Raw genomic sequence first — 17,150 nt, forward strand, 5'->3', positions numbered from 1 at the left:
TCTACAAACACCCTGCCCTCCTCCTCCTCCTCACGTCGTCTGCCTTTCTACCGGAAGCAGGTCTGATGAATGAAGACTGAGGCCATCACCAGCGAAGCAGGCAGCGCCACCAAGTGGCCAGTGGCTGACATTGATGGCCTCAGGACCCGCTAAACACCATTATGTATATAAACATTATGTATGGCCTCAACGCCTTGCACGTACCGGCCTGTTGAGGTGGGCTGTGGGGACTGGAGGTACTAGCTACCCGTCCCCAGCGTCTGCTCCACGCAGTCTCACTCCCCCACCCACGCCATTGTCTTGACCCCTCTCTCACTCCACTGCCCCTCCCCATAGAAATCATCACGAGAACTGCTCACGACTGACGACTTGCACGCCGTGTACAATGTGTATCGTCAATGATGAAAACAGACATTTCAAACTGAAATAATGTATTAATGACACATCAACACCAGACTGACGACACGGATTGACATAAGACTTTGTTATCTCTCACTTCTCTCCTCCTCACTGACTGGAGGGGCGCCACTGATGATCTGTCACGTGGTCTGCCGAGCGACAGGCAAAACGTCTGCTGACGTCACATCTTTTGGCAAAGTCTCGTCTAACAGCAGGTCTTGTAGCAAACTGTCTCCTGGTGCAGGTCACGTGTTCACTGCTCACGTGTTGCCAATCATTCCTCCCACGTCCTTGTGCTGTCTTGTCTACCATAGTCGTGCTCGTGCGCTGGTGTCTTTGAGCGATAAACACTGCATGTAGTACTGATGTAAACACTGCATGTAGTACTGATGTAAACACTGCATGTAGTACTGATGTAAACACTGCATGTAATACTGATGTAAACACTGCAGTAACTACATAAACACTGTAGTGTTGACAATCTCTGCATTATTTACACAAACACTGAGACAGCACCACATGTCGTCCAAACAATAGTTGACACACTAGCCACTGAGCACGTGACATCCTCACCCTGTCAGACAGGGTCCTCACTGACGCCGGCGTCAACTGCGTTATTGTGCTCGCTGCTCTGGTATACAAAATATTTAAAGACTAGTTTGTCTACATACTCAACAACCTTGTCTACCTCAGTCTTTCTCACAAATGTCATCAGTGAATCTTCATCTTGACAAGCAGTTCTGCCTTTCAATCAGCTAACTCTTCTACGCCGGATAACTCAGTGTGTACACAGGATAACTCAGTGTGTACACAGGATAACTCAGTGTGTGCACAGGATAACTCAGTGTGTGTACATGATAACACTGTGTACAAACACTGCTTGTACAAAGGTTAGGTTAATTCAGTGTGTACATAATATCACTCAGCGTGTACACAGTATTACTCAGGATAGCTCAGCTTGTACACAGGATAACTGTGTGTAAACGGGATAACTCAGTATGTACACAGGATAACCCAGTGTGTACACAATATAACTCAGTTCACTTTGTACTTCTGACTCGTTCCGACTTGCATGCTGCGCTTCACCTCTGCCCTCTGGTCCTGACTCCCAGCATTCCCCAGGGCAGCAAGAGTCGCCGTGAACCCCGGGGGTTGTGAAGACAAGTGAGTTGCTCGGTTGATGGAGGTTCCAAGGTTTGTGCAGACCAGGTGGTGGCCGGACGCTGCCGAGTGTCTGACGACTAGATCGTCGCTTGTCTGCTGGACGCTCTCCGCAGGCGCTGGTCGGTGGTGTGGTTGTTGTGGTTGTTGTGGATGTCCAGCAGCGGACTGTCGCCCCCGCAGTTGTTGCCCTTGGCACTACGTTTGCTCGAGCAGCGAGCAGGGGCGGAGCGCGCAGACCGCCCCACCAGTGAGATCCACCGCAGGTTGGACTCGTCGGCCTGCGTTCGGCCAGGACAACAGCGGCGACAGAAGAGGAAGACAAAGTTTTTCCAGAAGATGGTGTTGAAAATGCAGTAGAGAACAAAGTTTGTTGCGGAATTGACGAGCAGCAGCAGGTCTGTGATTTCTCGAATGCCTCGCTGCAGGTAGGCCTCTTCATAATAACCGAGACCGAAACACGTGGACATGATGGCGTCTGGAGTGATGCACACCAGGAAGATGAGGATGACAAAGACGAGCATGATGGTGATGCGGTATCGTCTGCCGGACTTGGACTGGCCAAATCGACAGCGACGAATACCGTAGATGATGCAGACGTTGAGAATAATGAGGATGACCAGAGGGATGATGGATCTGAGTAGGTTCTGCACCCACGTGTAGATGTCGGCGAAGAGTCGGTCCTCCCACAACTTGGTGACCTCCAGCGAGAAGGTGAGCTGTCCGGTGTGGTTGCTGAAGTTCTCCACCGTCCGGTAGCGCATGGCGTAAGGGATGGCGATGACGCTCATGCTGATGAAGACGGCGAAGGAGATGGTGCGCGCGCGCGGGATGCTGCAGAAGGCCTTGACCTTGGTGGGGTGGCACACGTAGATGTATCGCTCGAAAGCGACGGACACCGTCAGCCAGGCCGACACGCACAGCGACGAGTTGAAGATGTAGTGCGCGTAGGGATACAAGAAGCCGTAGGCCTTGTTACCGGACGGCGAGTCGACGTGCACCAGCAGGACGACGAGGAAGTAGAGCAGGTCGCTGACGAGCTTGACGACGTCGGAGATGGCGAGTGAGAGAAGGTAGACGTTGGTGGAGCTGCTCATCTGCTTGCGGGTCATGACGATGATGCACAGAATGTTTCCGCTCAGCCCCAGCACGCATATTATGGGATAGATGACAAGGCCAGTGACGAAGCGAGCCTGCAGGTAGAAGGCCTCGTGCGGGTCGCGCGGAGCTCCCCCCGGCGTCATGTTGCCTTCTGACGTCACGAGCACCTCGTCTTTCACGAGCGGCACCTCCATGGACAGGGTCATGGCCAGGGCCGTCATCAGGGAGTCTGTAAACACAAAGAAGAAGGACGAGTTCAGATATATGTTTCAATCTGCTCAACCTCGTGAGCTGCGGTCAGAGGAGGAGGGTACAGCTACCTACAGACTACGTCACCTTGCCCTCATTCAAGTCCTCCAAGCGCTCAAGATGAACTCAATGAGTACAACGGAGTCACCACGTGACTGACTTCTGTCACACCACAGCAGCCTAAGTGAACACCTGCGTTATTCAATATCGGTCCGGCACGTGACCTGACGACATGTACTGGTAACAAACAATGCGTTACCAACGGACGGACAGACGGTTGCAACGCTTACACCAGCGCCGACCAGAGTCACGTGATGGTTAACGCCAACGGCGACAGCAACAGCAGAGACCTGCGTCAACGGACAATGACGTCACGAGGCTGCAGCTGGTATTCAACAGATGGAGTGAATGAAAGGACAGTTAGGACATCGTCGGTGACTGGCTAGTCGGATCAAAACACCGATAGCCACTGATGATCATGTCAGAATTATGTCAGACTGCCGCCAACTCCATGCGATTATGTCACAACGGTGTCAGTGACAGTGATTGTGACAATGTCACTGGTAAGTCATGTCACGCCACTGCCAGTCACTGGTCCATCATAACAGAAAATCGTCTGTTCTGTAATGTTCTAGTCACGTGATCCCGATGTTGACATGAAGTCAGGACCAGACCAGCGTGGCGACAGCACGAGAGACAGTAAAACACGAGCCCAGCATTCTCTCAGGTGAACACACGTGACTCACAAGGGAGTGACAGACAGCAGGTTGTCATCAGATCTCATCATCAGTTCTCGCCACTCACCTGTTGATCACAATATCTAAGAGCATGGTATCATGACAGACATCATAATCCGATTGTCCTCGGTTCGCTTTCTGCAGTGGACAGCTTGCCAAGCTGCTGTCATGACAACCAGCACACGGACAAAGTCCAGCAGGTGCAAGAGCAGAGCAGGACATCCCCCGTCATGGACCCTCCGTGCTCGCGCGTTGCTTGTCAACTTCAGGGGGAAACTTGTCTGATGAACTCTGTGGTGACGTCACACGGTGACAGACAAACAGCGCCGCCTGCTTCCTGGGTGAGCCGGGTGCTGAGTACTGGTCAGTCATCAGTGACCGCGGTGCACCGACCATCGATTATCTTTGGATGAAAACCTGATGATGGACGATGTGCAGACACACCTTGAGTACTACTCACACCTGTCTACTACTCACCTTCACCCACCAACACGTCACACCAACGCGATTCGGACGTGTGTTGGGGGGAGAGTGTGTGAGAGAGAAGTAGAGAGAGAAGTAGTGAGAGAGTGTGTGTCAGAGAGAGTGTGTGTCAGTGAGAGAGAGAGAGAGAGAAGTAGAGAGTGTGTGTCAGAGAGAGAGAGAAGTAGTGAGAGTGTGTTGAGGCTGCACACCACGTGTTCACTGTGTTCACTTCTCACGCCCACGTGTGTACACTGTAAGTCCGCGCAGTGGCTAAAGCCAGGTCATGACGTCACTTAGTGACCTGCTCGTCTTCCTCTGTTGGGCTTCTGACACTCTCCTTCCTTCCTGTGTGATCCCTCATTCTTCTTTGTGTCTTCTGTGTTTGTCTTTAATTACTTGTCTGCATTGTTGTTTCTCCTTCCGTCTTTCTCTGTCCATGTCTCTACTTGTGGTAAGAGTCATTAGTCAGCGTGAATACGCGCTATAGAAATCACACCTTATATAATAATAATAATATTTTATTATTGCTGTTATTATTTGGTGGAAGTCACCCGTGACGAGCGTATCGAGAAACAATATCAAGGCTTCTTTATTGCTGCTATTGTCGGTGATGGTCACGACATGTTGAGAACGTTCACAAGTGTGAGTGGACTGGTGTGAACGTTTACAACTAGTGAAGGTGAAGGTTTGTGATCGCTGTACCTAGTCTGGAGTGTAGCGAGTGTTGTGTGAACTTACACAAGCTGGTGACCTATGACCTGCTGGACTAGCAGCTGGCAATAGCAGCAGTCGCCATGTTAAGGACATGGGCTCACAAGCTGCCACAGTGTTGCACGAAATGTTGTACACAGTGTTGTATACAATGTTGTACACAGTGTTGTATGAAATGTTGTACACAGTGTTGTATACAATGTTGTATACAGTGTTGTACGAAATGTTGTACACAGTGTTGTATACAATGTTGTATACAGTGTTGTACGAAATGTTGTACACAGTGTTGTATACAATGTTCTACATAGTGTTGTACGAAATGTTGTACACAGTGTTGTATACAATGTTCTACATAGTGTTGTACGAAATGTTGTACACAGTGTTGTATACAATGTTGTACACAGTGTTGTATGAAATGTTGTACACAGTGTTGTATACAATGTTGTACACAGTGTTGTACGAAATGTTGTACACAGTGTTGTATACAATGTTGTACACAGTGTTGTATGAAATGTTGTACACAGTGTTGTATACAATGTTGTACACAGTGTTGTACGAAATGTTGTACACAGTGTTGTATTAAATGTTCTACATATTGTTGTACAAAAGGTCAGTCAAGGGGGACTGAGGTATCTAGGCATGCTCTGGTCCTCTGCAGGTAAAGCCAGTGAACACGAGCGAGAGAAAGTAGACGGACTCGTGTTGACAAATGTCTGACCACAACCTTCTACACCAACTAAACAACAGAACCCGGGTGGGCGTGGCTCTTTAACCTTTAACTCTCAAGCCAAGCAAATTAGAACATTTACACATTGAAAATGTTGATAAAATCTCTGACACAGACACCACCAAGACGGCCATCTAGTCACAGTTGTTGTATTTAGTGTCTTCAAATCACACCACTGTCAGTGTCTACAGATGACATCCCTGTCAGTGTCACACCACTGTCAGTGTCTTCAAATCACACCCCTGTCAGTGTCTACAGATGACATCCCTGTCAGTGTCACACCACTGTCAGTGTGTACAGATGACATCCCTGTCAGTGTCACACCACTGTCAGTGTCTTCAAATCACACCCCTGTCAGTGTCTACAGATCACACGGATGACCAATGGTTGGCCACCAACACTGACTAACGTTCCCGCCGGGTGCCAGCGCCGTCCTCCGCGGAGAGCAAGCACGCGAGCGGTGATTCCCAAAAACATAAAGATGAAAGGTGGTCACGTGACACAGCAGATGACTGCCTGAAAGCCGGCCATGAAACTGTCGTGGGCTGACGAGACTAATGAGGCTGTAACGTCTTGCCGTCAGTAGACCACGTGACCTAGCCTCCAGTTGACGGACGGTTTACAGACAGATGTCGACTCCATCGCCGGCTGCTGGCTCTTTGTTCAAGCTGTTGCCAGACTTGTCTCTGCACACAGACCCTCAGTTCTCTCTGGGCCCAGTGCTGTCCCCCCGACAAGCTCGCGTGGCGCCAGATGGAGTGTGGAATGGAGGGGAGTGGGGGGATGAGTGGGGGAGGTAACTGACCGTCTAATCACTAACAGGACTTTGTACTAACCTCAAGAAGAAACAGCACTGGAGCAGACAGACAGACAGACAGACAGACAGACAGACAGACAGACAGACAGACAGACAGACAGACAGACAGACAGACAGACAGACAGGCTTCCTCTGCTTCTCTTGTCTACCGACACCCAGGAAAGTCAGAAGCGCAGTCCGCGGCTTGTTACATCTACTTTAGCAAACGGTTGTTGTAGCATCTCTAGCTGGTGACGTGTGTTGTTACATCTACTTTAGCAAACGGTTGTTGTAGCATCTCTAGCTGGTGACGTGTGTTGTTACATCTACTTCAGCAAACGGTTGTTGTAGCATCTTTAGCTGGTGACGTGTGTTGTTACATCTACTTCAGCAAACGGTTGTTGTAGCATCTTTAGCTGGTGACGTGTGTTGTTACATCTACTTCAGCAAACGGTTGTTGTAGCATCTCTAGCTGGTGACGTGTGTTGTTACATCTACTTCAGCAAACGGTGGTTGTAGCATCTCTAGCTGGTGACGTGTGTTGTTACATCTACTTCAACAAACGGTTGTTGTAGCATCTCTAGCTGGTGACGTGTGTTGTTACATCCACAATACTTGTCGTCACAACGTCCGCCGTACCTGCTGCTTCTTCACCTCTCTTGTTGCCCCTCTTCTCCACTTCCTCCTCACTGTCTCTTCATCTTTATTTGTGTGACACGCAAGCAGACATGCATGAACGCACACGCACACCATCTTGCACCCGACTAAGGAGAGAAAAAGGGAAGAAGGCCATTGTAAGCTGGTGTGAGTCCGGCCAGCACAGGATTTACATTCAGACATTGGAGACAGTGGCTGTTACACACACAGACAGAAATATTTCTCAGCATAGTTCTTCACATCATCTTCTGGTGAGGACCCCAGTCGCCACCCGCTACTTCAGCAGCCAGCAGGTCAAGTTTGGAGGACTGCGAGGTCTCAGTAAACAGGTTGGAGGTGCACAGGCCGACATCTCGCGAGGGTCGGTGACATCACAGACGGCGGCGAGGGGTGGAGGTGGCTGTGAGGACAGACACCATTACCACTCGCCACAAGCCGCTCGGTGCTCAGCAATCACAGACAAACACAGACAAACACAGACAAACACAGACAAACACAAGGTCGGAAATGAGCTCATTATCGGTGTGATGGTCGCCACGCCCACCTCATTGACTGTTGAGATGGCCACACCCCGTATACAGCAAGTATACAGCAGCTGTACATTATGTACACAATGAGACATCGTATACCACACCTGTACATCGCACCTTGACAGGCTCTACGTGTATACAGCAAGTACACAGCAACTGTGAACTTTATGTACACAATGTACACACCTTGACAGGCTCCACGTGTATACAGCAACTTTGTACACCATTAAGTACATTAACAGTACATTTGAATACCTTTCGTATGTACACCCGCAACAACTGATCAACGCGACAGTCAGATCAGACAGCTGTGTGATGGAGGCTGGCATCCCGGATGTATAGTATACAGCTGTAGTCAGCTCCTTGCTGTATAGTATACAGCTGTAGTCAGCTCCTTGCTGTATAGTATACAGCTGTAGTCAGCTCCTTGCTGTATAGTATACAGCTGTAGTCAGCTCCTTGCTGTATAGTATACAGCTGTAGTCAGCTCCTTGCTGTATAGTATACAGCTGTAGTCAGCTCCTTGCTGTATAGTATACAGCTGTAGTCAGCTCCTTGCTGTATAGTATACAGCTGTAGTCAGCTCCTTGCTGTATAGTATACAGCTGTAGTCAGCTCCTTGCTGTATAGTTACAGCTGTAGTCAGCTCCTTGCTGTATAGTATACAGCTGTAGTCAGCTCCTTGCTGTATAGTATACAGCTGTAGTCAGCTCCTTGCTGTATAGTATACAGCTGTAGTCAGCTCCTTGCTGTATAGTATACAGCTGTAGTCAGCTCCTTGCTGTATAGTATACAGCTGTAGTCAGCTCCTTGCTGTTATAGTATACAGCTGTAGTCAGCTCCTTGCTGTATAGTATACAGCTGTAGTCAGCTCCTTGCTGTATAGTATACAGCTGTAGTCAGCTCCTTGCTGTATAGTATACAGCTGTAGTCAGCTCCTTGCTGTATAGTATAGTGTATAGCCGTAGTGCACTCCTGGATGTATAGTATACTGCGCTATCACGACCTGCACCAGATACCTATCTATGTCGGTAAGATGCTACCCAGCATCCTCTGGTGCCACACTCTGTGAAAAGCCATTTTGAAGTCTACGAAGTTTCGGTTGTCTCCCCTTCATGCTGAATAGGATTTTTGTAGCAGCAGGCGATAGTTGCACGTTGCTCAAGTGCGCCTACAGCCACCCTGCTCGTCTTCTACAGCTCCTCAGCTGTAGTACTGAGGCCATTGTGTATGCCCTGTACTCTACTGACATGTACTCTACTGACACGTATTCGACATCACTTATATGTACTCTACTGACATGTACTCTAGTGACATGTACTCTACATCACTTATATGTACTCTACTGACATGTATTCTAACCCTACTGACATGTACTCGACATCACTTATATGTACTCTAGTGACATGTACTCTACATCACTTATATGTACTCTAGTGACATGTATTCTAACCCTACTGACATGTACTCGACATCACTTATATGTACTCTAGTGACATGTACTCTACATCACTTATATGTACTCTAGTGACATGTATTCTAACCCTACTGACATGTACTCGACATCACTTATATGTACTCTAGTGACATGTACTCTACATCACTTACATGGACTCTAGTGACACGTATTCTATATAATTACATTACTCTACATGGCTAACATGGAGGAGTTCGTGACTCAGTGTTTTTCTTCTTCCTCGGACGCCCCAGCACTTCCTAGTTGTTGACAGCAGCGCTTCTTTGATGATTGCAGCGACGACATCTACATCACAGTCCACCAAGTTCAGTGCGGCGAATTAAACTTTCACTTTAAATATTTCCGCAACATTGGAGCTAGCAGACTGCAATCATGTGAGGGGGATGCTAAGTGGCGCGTCATCCTCACCTTCCTGACCTTCCTGACCTTCCTGACCTTCGTCCCTCAATTTAAGGCTCTTTGAGAGATTTCAAGATGGCTGCCTATGTCAGCGCCTCCACGTGTCCTCGTCACAGCCTTGGTGACGTCAGACATAAAGTGTCAGGCGGGTGCCAGGCTGCCGGACTCCATTTCTTGTGGGAATGTAGGTCTTTGGCTCAGGTGAGTCGATGGCTCTCAGCAAACTGAGGAGTCTGAGGCTTCTGTCGATGTTTCGTCAACGTTCTGTCTACTCCTGGCAGGTGTCTGGGCCACGCTTGACGCCCCAGTCACAGAGTACAATGAGTACAATGAGTACAGTGAGTACAATGAGTACAGTAAGTACAGTGAGTACAATGAGTACAGTGAGTACAGTGAGGATGTCTTTTAGCTGAGTACTAGCTTCACAAGATTGTTCATGTGTGGGCATGACACTCATCTCGTCGTCTTTGCTCCTGGTAGTCAGGGCGTCTACCTGACGATGGTGACACCGTGAGGCTGTTAGAGGTGCGTGTGGAGCTCAGCCTGTTGACATGGTGTACAGAAGTCAGCGGGCTGTCGCCACTTTCCTATGTACGTCCAGTAAGTCGCCGCCATGCTCGTGTCTCATGTCCTCCCACCGGTACCAAAGTTTACGGCATCAATCCTGACCTTCTGACCTCCTGTCCCACAATGTCCCGCGGTATCATTGGCGCTCATGGCGGCTTTCACTTTGCCACACTGTTGTCACGTGGGAACCTTCCACGTACCCATGGATGGTCCCTCTCTCAACTTGTCGTCTGCTTTGGTTCCAGTAGCACATTCCTATTCCCACCCTGGAGCTTGCCGCCAGGGAGCGCGGTCGATCCGGCTAATGCTTTTGATGCTGCGATTATTCATGATCCTGTCTGTGGGTTTTACACATGGTGCTGTCCATCCTCCTGTTCCAGTGAACCACAGCAGATGGATGGCCAGGTGACGAGGCGATGGGCACTGGACCGTGGACTGGCGCCATGGAGTGATGCCTTCCTGGCTGAGGCGGTGAGCAGCCCGAGTGTATGTAGGGCTTACTGTCATCTTACATGCCTTGCTGTCATCTTCTCTAAGACTGCTGACAGTGCAGTGACACTAGATGTCCAGGCCAGAGTGTGGCAAAGTGCTGGGGAGTGATGACAGGTCTGTCATCCGCTCTTACATCACGTGACCAACTGGAAAGTGCTAACTCTTGATGGCAATGGACTGGAGTGGGAACAGGCGACACATTTCGACGTTGGAGTATATTTCTGTCACAGCAATTGTCTTCACTTGAAATTTATTATTTTTATTGCAAAAATAGGAGACTTGTTAGAGTCTTTTAATTTTTTTAATATTTTTTGATAAGTTAGATTGAGGAGATACGTTATTGTAGGGTCTATTCAATCAAATTACACGTCTGTCAGTTAGCATGTTAAACAGTTCTTTAGGGAGACCTTTGTAAGAAGTTTAAACAGTGCTATAAATAGACCTCTGTGTTACACGTGACTGAACAGTGCTATGAATAGACCTCTGTTAGAAAATACTAAACACTACAGTCACTAAACTGTTGTTTGTGAGAGACTGCTCAAGGGGACTAATTATACCTGTGTATACTGGCACGTGAGTACTGTCCATGTACTGTGTACAGTCACAGTCTACCTCAGTACTGTCTATGTACTCTGTGTACAGTCTCAATCTACATTAGTTAGTACTGTCCATGCACTCAGTGTACAGTCACAGTCTACCTCAGTACTGTCTATGTACTGTGTACAGTCTCAGTCTACCTCAGTACTGTCCATGTACTCTGTGTACAGTCACAGTCTACCTCAGTACTGTCCATGTACTCTGTGTACAGTCTCAATCTACATTAGTTAGTACTGTCCATGCACTCAGTGTACAGTCACAGTCTACCTCAGTACTGTCTATGTACTGTGTACAGTCTCAGTCTACCTCAGTACTGTCCATGTACTGTGTACACTCACAGTCTACCTCAGTACTGTCCATGTACTCTGTGTACAGTCACAGTCTACCTCAGTACTGTCCATGTACTGTGTACACTCACAATCTAAGTACTGTCTATGTACTCAGTGTACACTCACAGTCTACCTCAGTACTGTCTATGTACTGTGTACACTCACAGTCTACCTCAGTACTGTCCATGTACTGTGTACACTCACAGTCTACCTCAGTACTGTCTATGTACTGTGTACACTCACAGTCTACCTGACACGTTCAACTAACACTAACATCTCAAAGTGTGTCAGGGAGGTTTGTCAGAAGAGTTGTCTAACCACAAACGGTCAACTGCTTTAAATGGAAAGTAAGTGAACGTGTCACAAGTTTAGTTTCACAAGTAATTCACACAGTTCATAGTGCTGCTACATTAGATATACGAGGATAGATAATACACATGTTTACACGTTACAGACAAGCTTTACTGACGATTGCCAGTCTACATTCTCACTCACACTTACATTCACACAGCAAACTGCTCATTCACACTCACTCACGCACCTATGGAGCGCGTGCTGTCGACATCACTCAAACTGTTTTGCTCGACCGCAGAATAAAGAGGTTGAAGGTGAAGCAACCTGCGTGCCCTTTAAGACTGTTTCCATGGTAACTATAACAGAAACTGCAGCTTAGTGACAGAGAAGTTTGCGGTTGGAATAAAATGAGAGGAAGGGAGTAGAGAACGGTCAACTCACGCTGAAACTCCGCGGGTCACCAATCAAAGTCAGAAGTCAGTCTCGGGTGTCAGGCTGGTCTCTGGAGAGGAACAGCATGGGACGACAACTCTCTCCCTCCACATCTGAGCGACACGACACTTGCCTCCTTCCCGACCGCCGTGACTACATCGCCATCTGCCGGTGACGATGACCTTTCACGCAGATTGTCCCCTGATGTGCTGCCAGACATCCGCTGCCTTGTGCCGTTAGTTTGTTGTGGAGACGTCAGCAAGCACCCAGGTGATGCGTGACAACGACCACGTCAGCAGTCCACAGGTGAGCTGTGTGACAGCCCAGCACTGACATCACCAACAGCAAGTCGACAGCTTCCGCATGCGCACTGCACTCGCTGTCAACACGTACTTCCGTGAAGGAATATTCAGTGTGCACCCCATGAATGTACCCGTTGAAGAACGACTGGACACCCATTCCGTGGTGGCTGTAAGTGCTGGTGCTACCTCCATGTCTGTCGTCGTCAGCAGGGCAGAAGGTCAGCGGCCTGCTGTGGGCTGTGACGTGGCCTGTGACGTTGCCTGAGGTTGTCGCCGCAAATAACCGGCGCTGGCACCATGCCCCTCAGGCTCCTGGGCTTCGGCCTCTGACCTTCCTGGCAGTCACAAGAAAAACGTGAAGGTGGTGTCGGCACCTTTCCCCCCCACGCATGCGCACCCCGGGCTGCAGAGAGCCGCTCTTCCCGCCGCTGACGGACGCACACTGGCGGCGACAGATGGCGTTGTGTGTCACAGACAACAAGCTGCGTGCACACGGACACACGGACGAGCCCGATACACATGGTGTTTGTCTGTCAACCAAGACAAGCTGCGTGCACGGCGACGCACGGCGGGGTGTACAGGGTGGCCATGAGGGCAGGTAACTGCGCTCACTTGTAGGGAAGCAGGGTAGACAACCACCTCACTGGCGCTGACAGAGATGCAGGTGCCCAGTGTTGGGTTAGTGGCGCGCGATGCAGTTTCACAAACAGCTGCGAGTGTAGATGGTGAAGAGAACTACAGGGGGCGAGGAGGGGGTAAGGTCATGTGATGTGGTGACGTCAGCAGCAGAGACTGTGCACGTGGTACTGGTTACCGCTGACTACACGGCACGATGAGTGGGTGGGTGGGGGATAGGGAGGATGACTGAAAGACGGCCCGCAGGCTGGCTGTACAATAAACAGTCACAACAGTCAGTCTCGAGACAAGACACGAGACACTTTACTGTTTCCCTACTGAGGGTTGACACAGTATCCACAGGACAAACAACAACATACCTATATGACATACAGTACACATTATATACAACAACACACCTATATGACATACAGCACATATTATATACAACAACACACCTATATGACATACAGCACACGTGTACACAGGACACAACAACATACCTATATGACATACATTACACATTATATACAACAAATATTAAGGTCTATAATCATACTCAATGTGTCTACATGTTTGTGTACACCTCTCTACTCAATACAGTATATTTGATGTATTTTGTGTATACACACGTATATACTGTTTGTGTGTGTCTGTCTGTGCCTGTTGCTGATGTTGTGTGACACTTGTGACACTTGTGACACTCACCTGTGCTCAGTGCACAAAACCACTAACGGTTCTTACCGCCATCGTCAAACCTCTTTAAGAAAGTTTAACTGAGTTTCTTGTCTACATTTGGCCACGTGGTTGTTTGTGTTTGTTGCTCGCACTGTGGTAAGTGCAAACAGCGCACACGCTGACATCGGCATAAACTGAACTGCCAGTGACAGCGGAAACAGAATTCAACTTTCTGTTGGAGAGTATTCTAGCGAGTTTTGTTTACTAAAATAACTAGACCATCAACAACTATTTTGTTTTGTAGTTTACAGGCCGATCTCGCGAGTTACAGCAGCGGCTGCCAGAACCTTCTGTCTGCTTCTCTATGGAATTCACTGTCAGTCGTCCTTTGACCGCCACCTGTGGTAGGGGGATGACAAAGAGAGACAACCACCTGTGGTTGAGGGATGACAAGGAGAGACAACCACCTGTGGTAGGGGGGATGACAAGGAGAGACAACCACCTTGGTTGAGGGATGACAAGGAGAGACAACCACCTGTGGTAGAGGATGACAAGGAGAGACAACCACTGTGGTAGAGGGGATGACAAGGAGAGACAACCACCTGTGGTTGAGGGATGACAAGGAGAGACAACCACCTGTGGTAGGGGGATGACAAGGAGAGACAACCACCTGTGGTAGGGATGACAAGGAGAGACAACCACCTGTGGTAGGGGGGATGACAAGGAGAGACAACCACTTGGTTGAGGGATGACAAGGAGAGACAACCACCTGTGGTAGGGGGATGACAAGGAGAGACAACCACCTGAATACTGTAGTTACGACTACGACAGGGTGATGTGCAGTCATACAACACGTGCCAAATCACGTGACCGGCGCGAGCGGTTTTCTCCTGTCTCTCCCATAACAACAGTCAGGGGTAGTAACCCTCCATCAGGCTAACCCTGAAGTAGTCTCGAGAAAGAGAGGAGCAAACTGCTGTTTGACTAACAAGATTTTTCTGGGTTTGTCGATAACTTGAGTAGTTGTCTCCCTTAACCTACCCGTATTCATGAAGCACTTGCCTTTACCTGTCACCTCACCCTTGTGTAGCTTTGTTCAGGGTGGCTAGTGGCTAAAGCCCCTGGTTCATGACCTCATCAACGCCATATGGTAGAGATGATGGTTGATGTAATTTGAGAGAAGATTAGAGACTTTGTCGAGACGGAACCCACGAACCACACGAAGACGAGGAGCAGGAGTGTTGGGCACCGGAGGTTGATATGAGTCAACAACACGAAGGTGGCCGACGGTTGGGAAAAAAAAAGATGAACATCGCATTCAGCTTGGAGTTCCTCACTCTGTGTACGCAGGCCCGTTCTTAGCCCCCGCGGGGCCCGAGGCAAAGGGCATGTGCGGGGCCCTCACGCCACTGCTGACTACACTTCCATATGCCTAGTTACCATATCAATCAAAAGCGCGGGGCCCAAGGCAGATGCCTCGTCCGCCTGCCCGTAAGCACGGCCCTGTGTGTACGTTTCATTTTTTCCAAATTAAACAATTATTTTTAGTATTTAATTTTTTTTGTTATATTGTGTCCTCTAATATTTTGCTCGAGGAAGGAATTGACTTTAACGTCAACAAATCTGCAATTTTCGATTGTCGATGTCTCTCGTCTTAGTCTGGAGTTTTCGCTTGGTCCTTGCCAGACGACGCATGTACAACGGCAATCTGTTAGAGTGATTCGTGCTGTGCACACGACACAGACCTCACCTGTCCTCCCTGACATCCCCGATAACTGCCAGGATGTCAGTCAGGTCTTTTGCTGTCGATGAAAGAGAATCGCATGGACTACAAATGGCCTGCAGTCGCTCGTGCACACCTGGTGTCTGTTTGTGTAACTGATACCCTACCTCTACAAGCGTACGTGGCTCTGCTGACACCACGTAAAGACTACGTCCACTGCCACCCTGCCACCCTCGTGTACACCTACCACGTCCACCCTGACTTCTCCACCCTTACCTCCATATGTCCTGCCGATGTGTGGTCATCCCTACAGCATCAGTGGCTGGCAATACACACCCAACCTCTCAGGCGAGAGTGGTGTTGCCATAACAACAACGGTTGGCGCCTCCCACAACGAGACTGCAATTAGTCTTTGTTTTGGACTACCATGTCTTGGGAGGGCTGCAGCAGCGGCAACAAAGTCACCATTGCCCGAGGAAAAAGCTTTCACGTGTGGCAGGATCAAAGGTCAGGCCGCAGTGTCGAGGATGTGGGCCATTGTGGGGTGCAGCAGCCAATCGATGAGACATGGTGACGTCACAAGACAGTGGTGACAGCGGGTTCCCAGTGACGTCACCTTAGATGTTAGCTTGTTGCTGTGTGGTCACCAGCTCAGGATCGGGCACTAGAGTGTCTTGTGCCCTCAACCCTCAGGTAATCATCCGTTAGAGAAAACGTCATCGCCAGGTAGACGGCACGAGCGCCAGGTAGTGTGCTTGTGTTTGTCATCACCACATAGGTGACATGAGCGCCAGGTAGTGTGCTTGTGTTTGTCATCACCACATAGGTGACATGAGCGCCAGGTAGTGTGCTGGTGTTTGTCATCACCACGTAGATGACATGAGCGGCAGGCAGTGTGCTGGTGTTTGCGGTGCCTAGGTGGCAGTTATCTGCTTGTAAACTTTATGTGAGGAATTTCATCTCCCAACTTTCATCCCTGTCCTACTGGAGTGAGGTGGAGGATGGTGTAGGTGTTAGTCTTGAATTTCTGTAGTCCACCTGTATCCCTAGTGTGCTTGGTATTAGCATCAACGTCTTCAATGCTTGTGGATAAATACTATGTCAAGCTAGCAATGAGCTGTGATAATATTTATGCACAAATTGAAATAAAATTGAGTTTCTTTCTTACTTGTTTTACATAGTTTGAGATATACATGGAAGTCATCTGTCATTTTGTAACCATCTTAATGATACGAAACTACAGTTGATGATGATCTGCCCCAAGTATGGCCGCAAATACCAGCAAGTATCTGCCAGAAAAAATATTCAGTATCATCAACGTTTTGCTTTGCTATTGGCTGGTATAAATAGTAAACCTTACTTAGTGGGTCAACTACCTGTACTCCTTGTTACTGGTTGACATTAGTAAGAAAACGTTAGTAAGTTCAGTAGTTCCAGTGGGTCGACTACAGGTAGGAAACTCTCCAGTTACATAACTACAGTTAGAGCTTTCCATTAGACTGCAGTATGCACAGTATGTCCATTAGACTGTAGTATGCACAGTATGTCCATTAGACTGCAGTATGCACAGTATGTCAATTAAACTGCAGTATGCACAGTATGTCAATTAAACTGCAGTATGCACAGTATGTCCATTAGACTGCAGTATGCACAGTATGTCCATTAGACCGCAGTATGCACAGTATGTCCATTAGACTGTAGTATGCACAGTA

General features: G+C 48.7%; 1 protein-coding gene across 1 annotated transcript; it reads right to left on the reverse strand.

The window, feature by feature from the left end:
• Window positions 1-418: 418 nt before the first annotated feature.
• Window positions 419-13,090, reverse strand: LOC112558330 (FMRFamide receptor-like). Its single transcript, XM_025228762.1, has 2 exons — window positions 12,130-13,090; window positions 419-2,890 (listed from the first exon to the last, which is right to left on the reverse strand). Exon 2 carries the CDS (start codon window positions 2,880-2,882, stop codon window positions 1,641-1,643), a length of 1,242 nt encoding a protein of 413 aa, XP_025084547.1. The 5' UTR covers window positions 2,883-2,890; window positions 12,130-13,090; the 3' UTR covers window positions 419-1,640.
• Window positions 13,091-17,150: the final 4,060 nt, after the last annotated feature.

This window comes from Pomacea canaliculata, linkage group LG2 (genome assembly GCF_003073045.1).
Source record: "Pomacea canaliculata isolate SZHN2017 linkage group LG2, ASM307304v1, whole genome shotgun sequence".
In the NCBI taxonomy this organism is placed as follows: Eukaryota; Metazoa; Mollusca; class Gastropoda; order Architaenioglossa; family Ampullariidae; genus Pomacea; species Pomacea canaliculata.

What these genes read in the sequence shown, in the direction of transcription:
- LOC112558330 (XM_025228762.1), bottom strand. Translation starts at nt 2,882, where the DNA reads ATGACGGCCCTGGCCATGACCCTGTCCATGGAGGTGCCGCTCGTGAAA.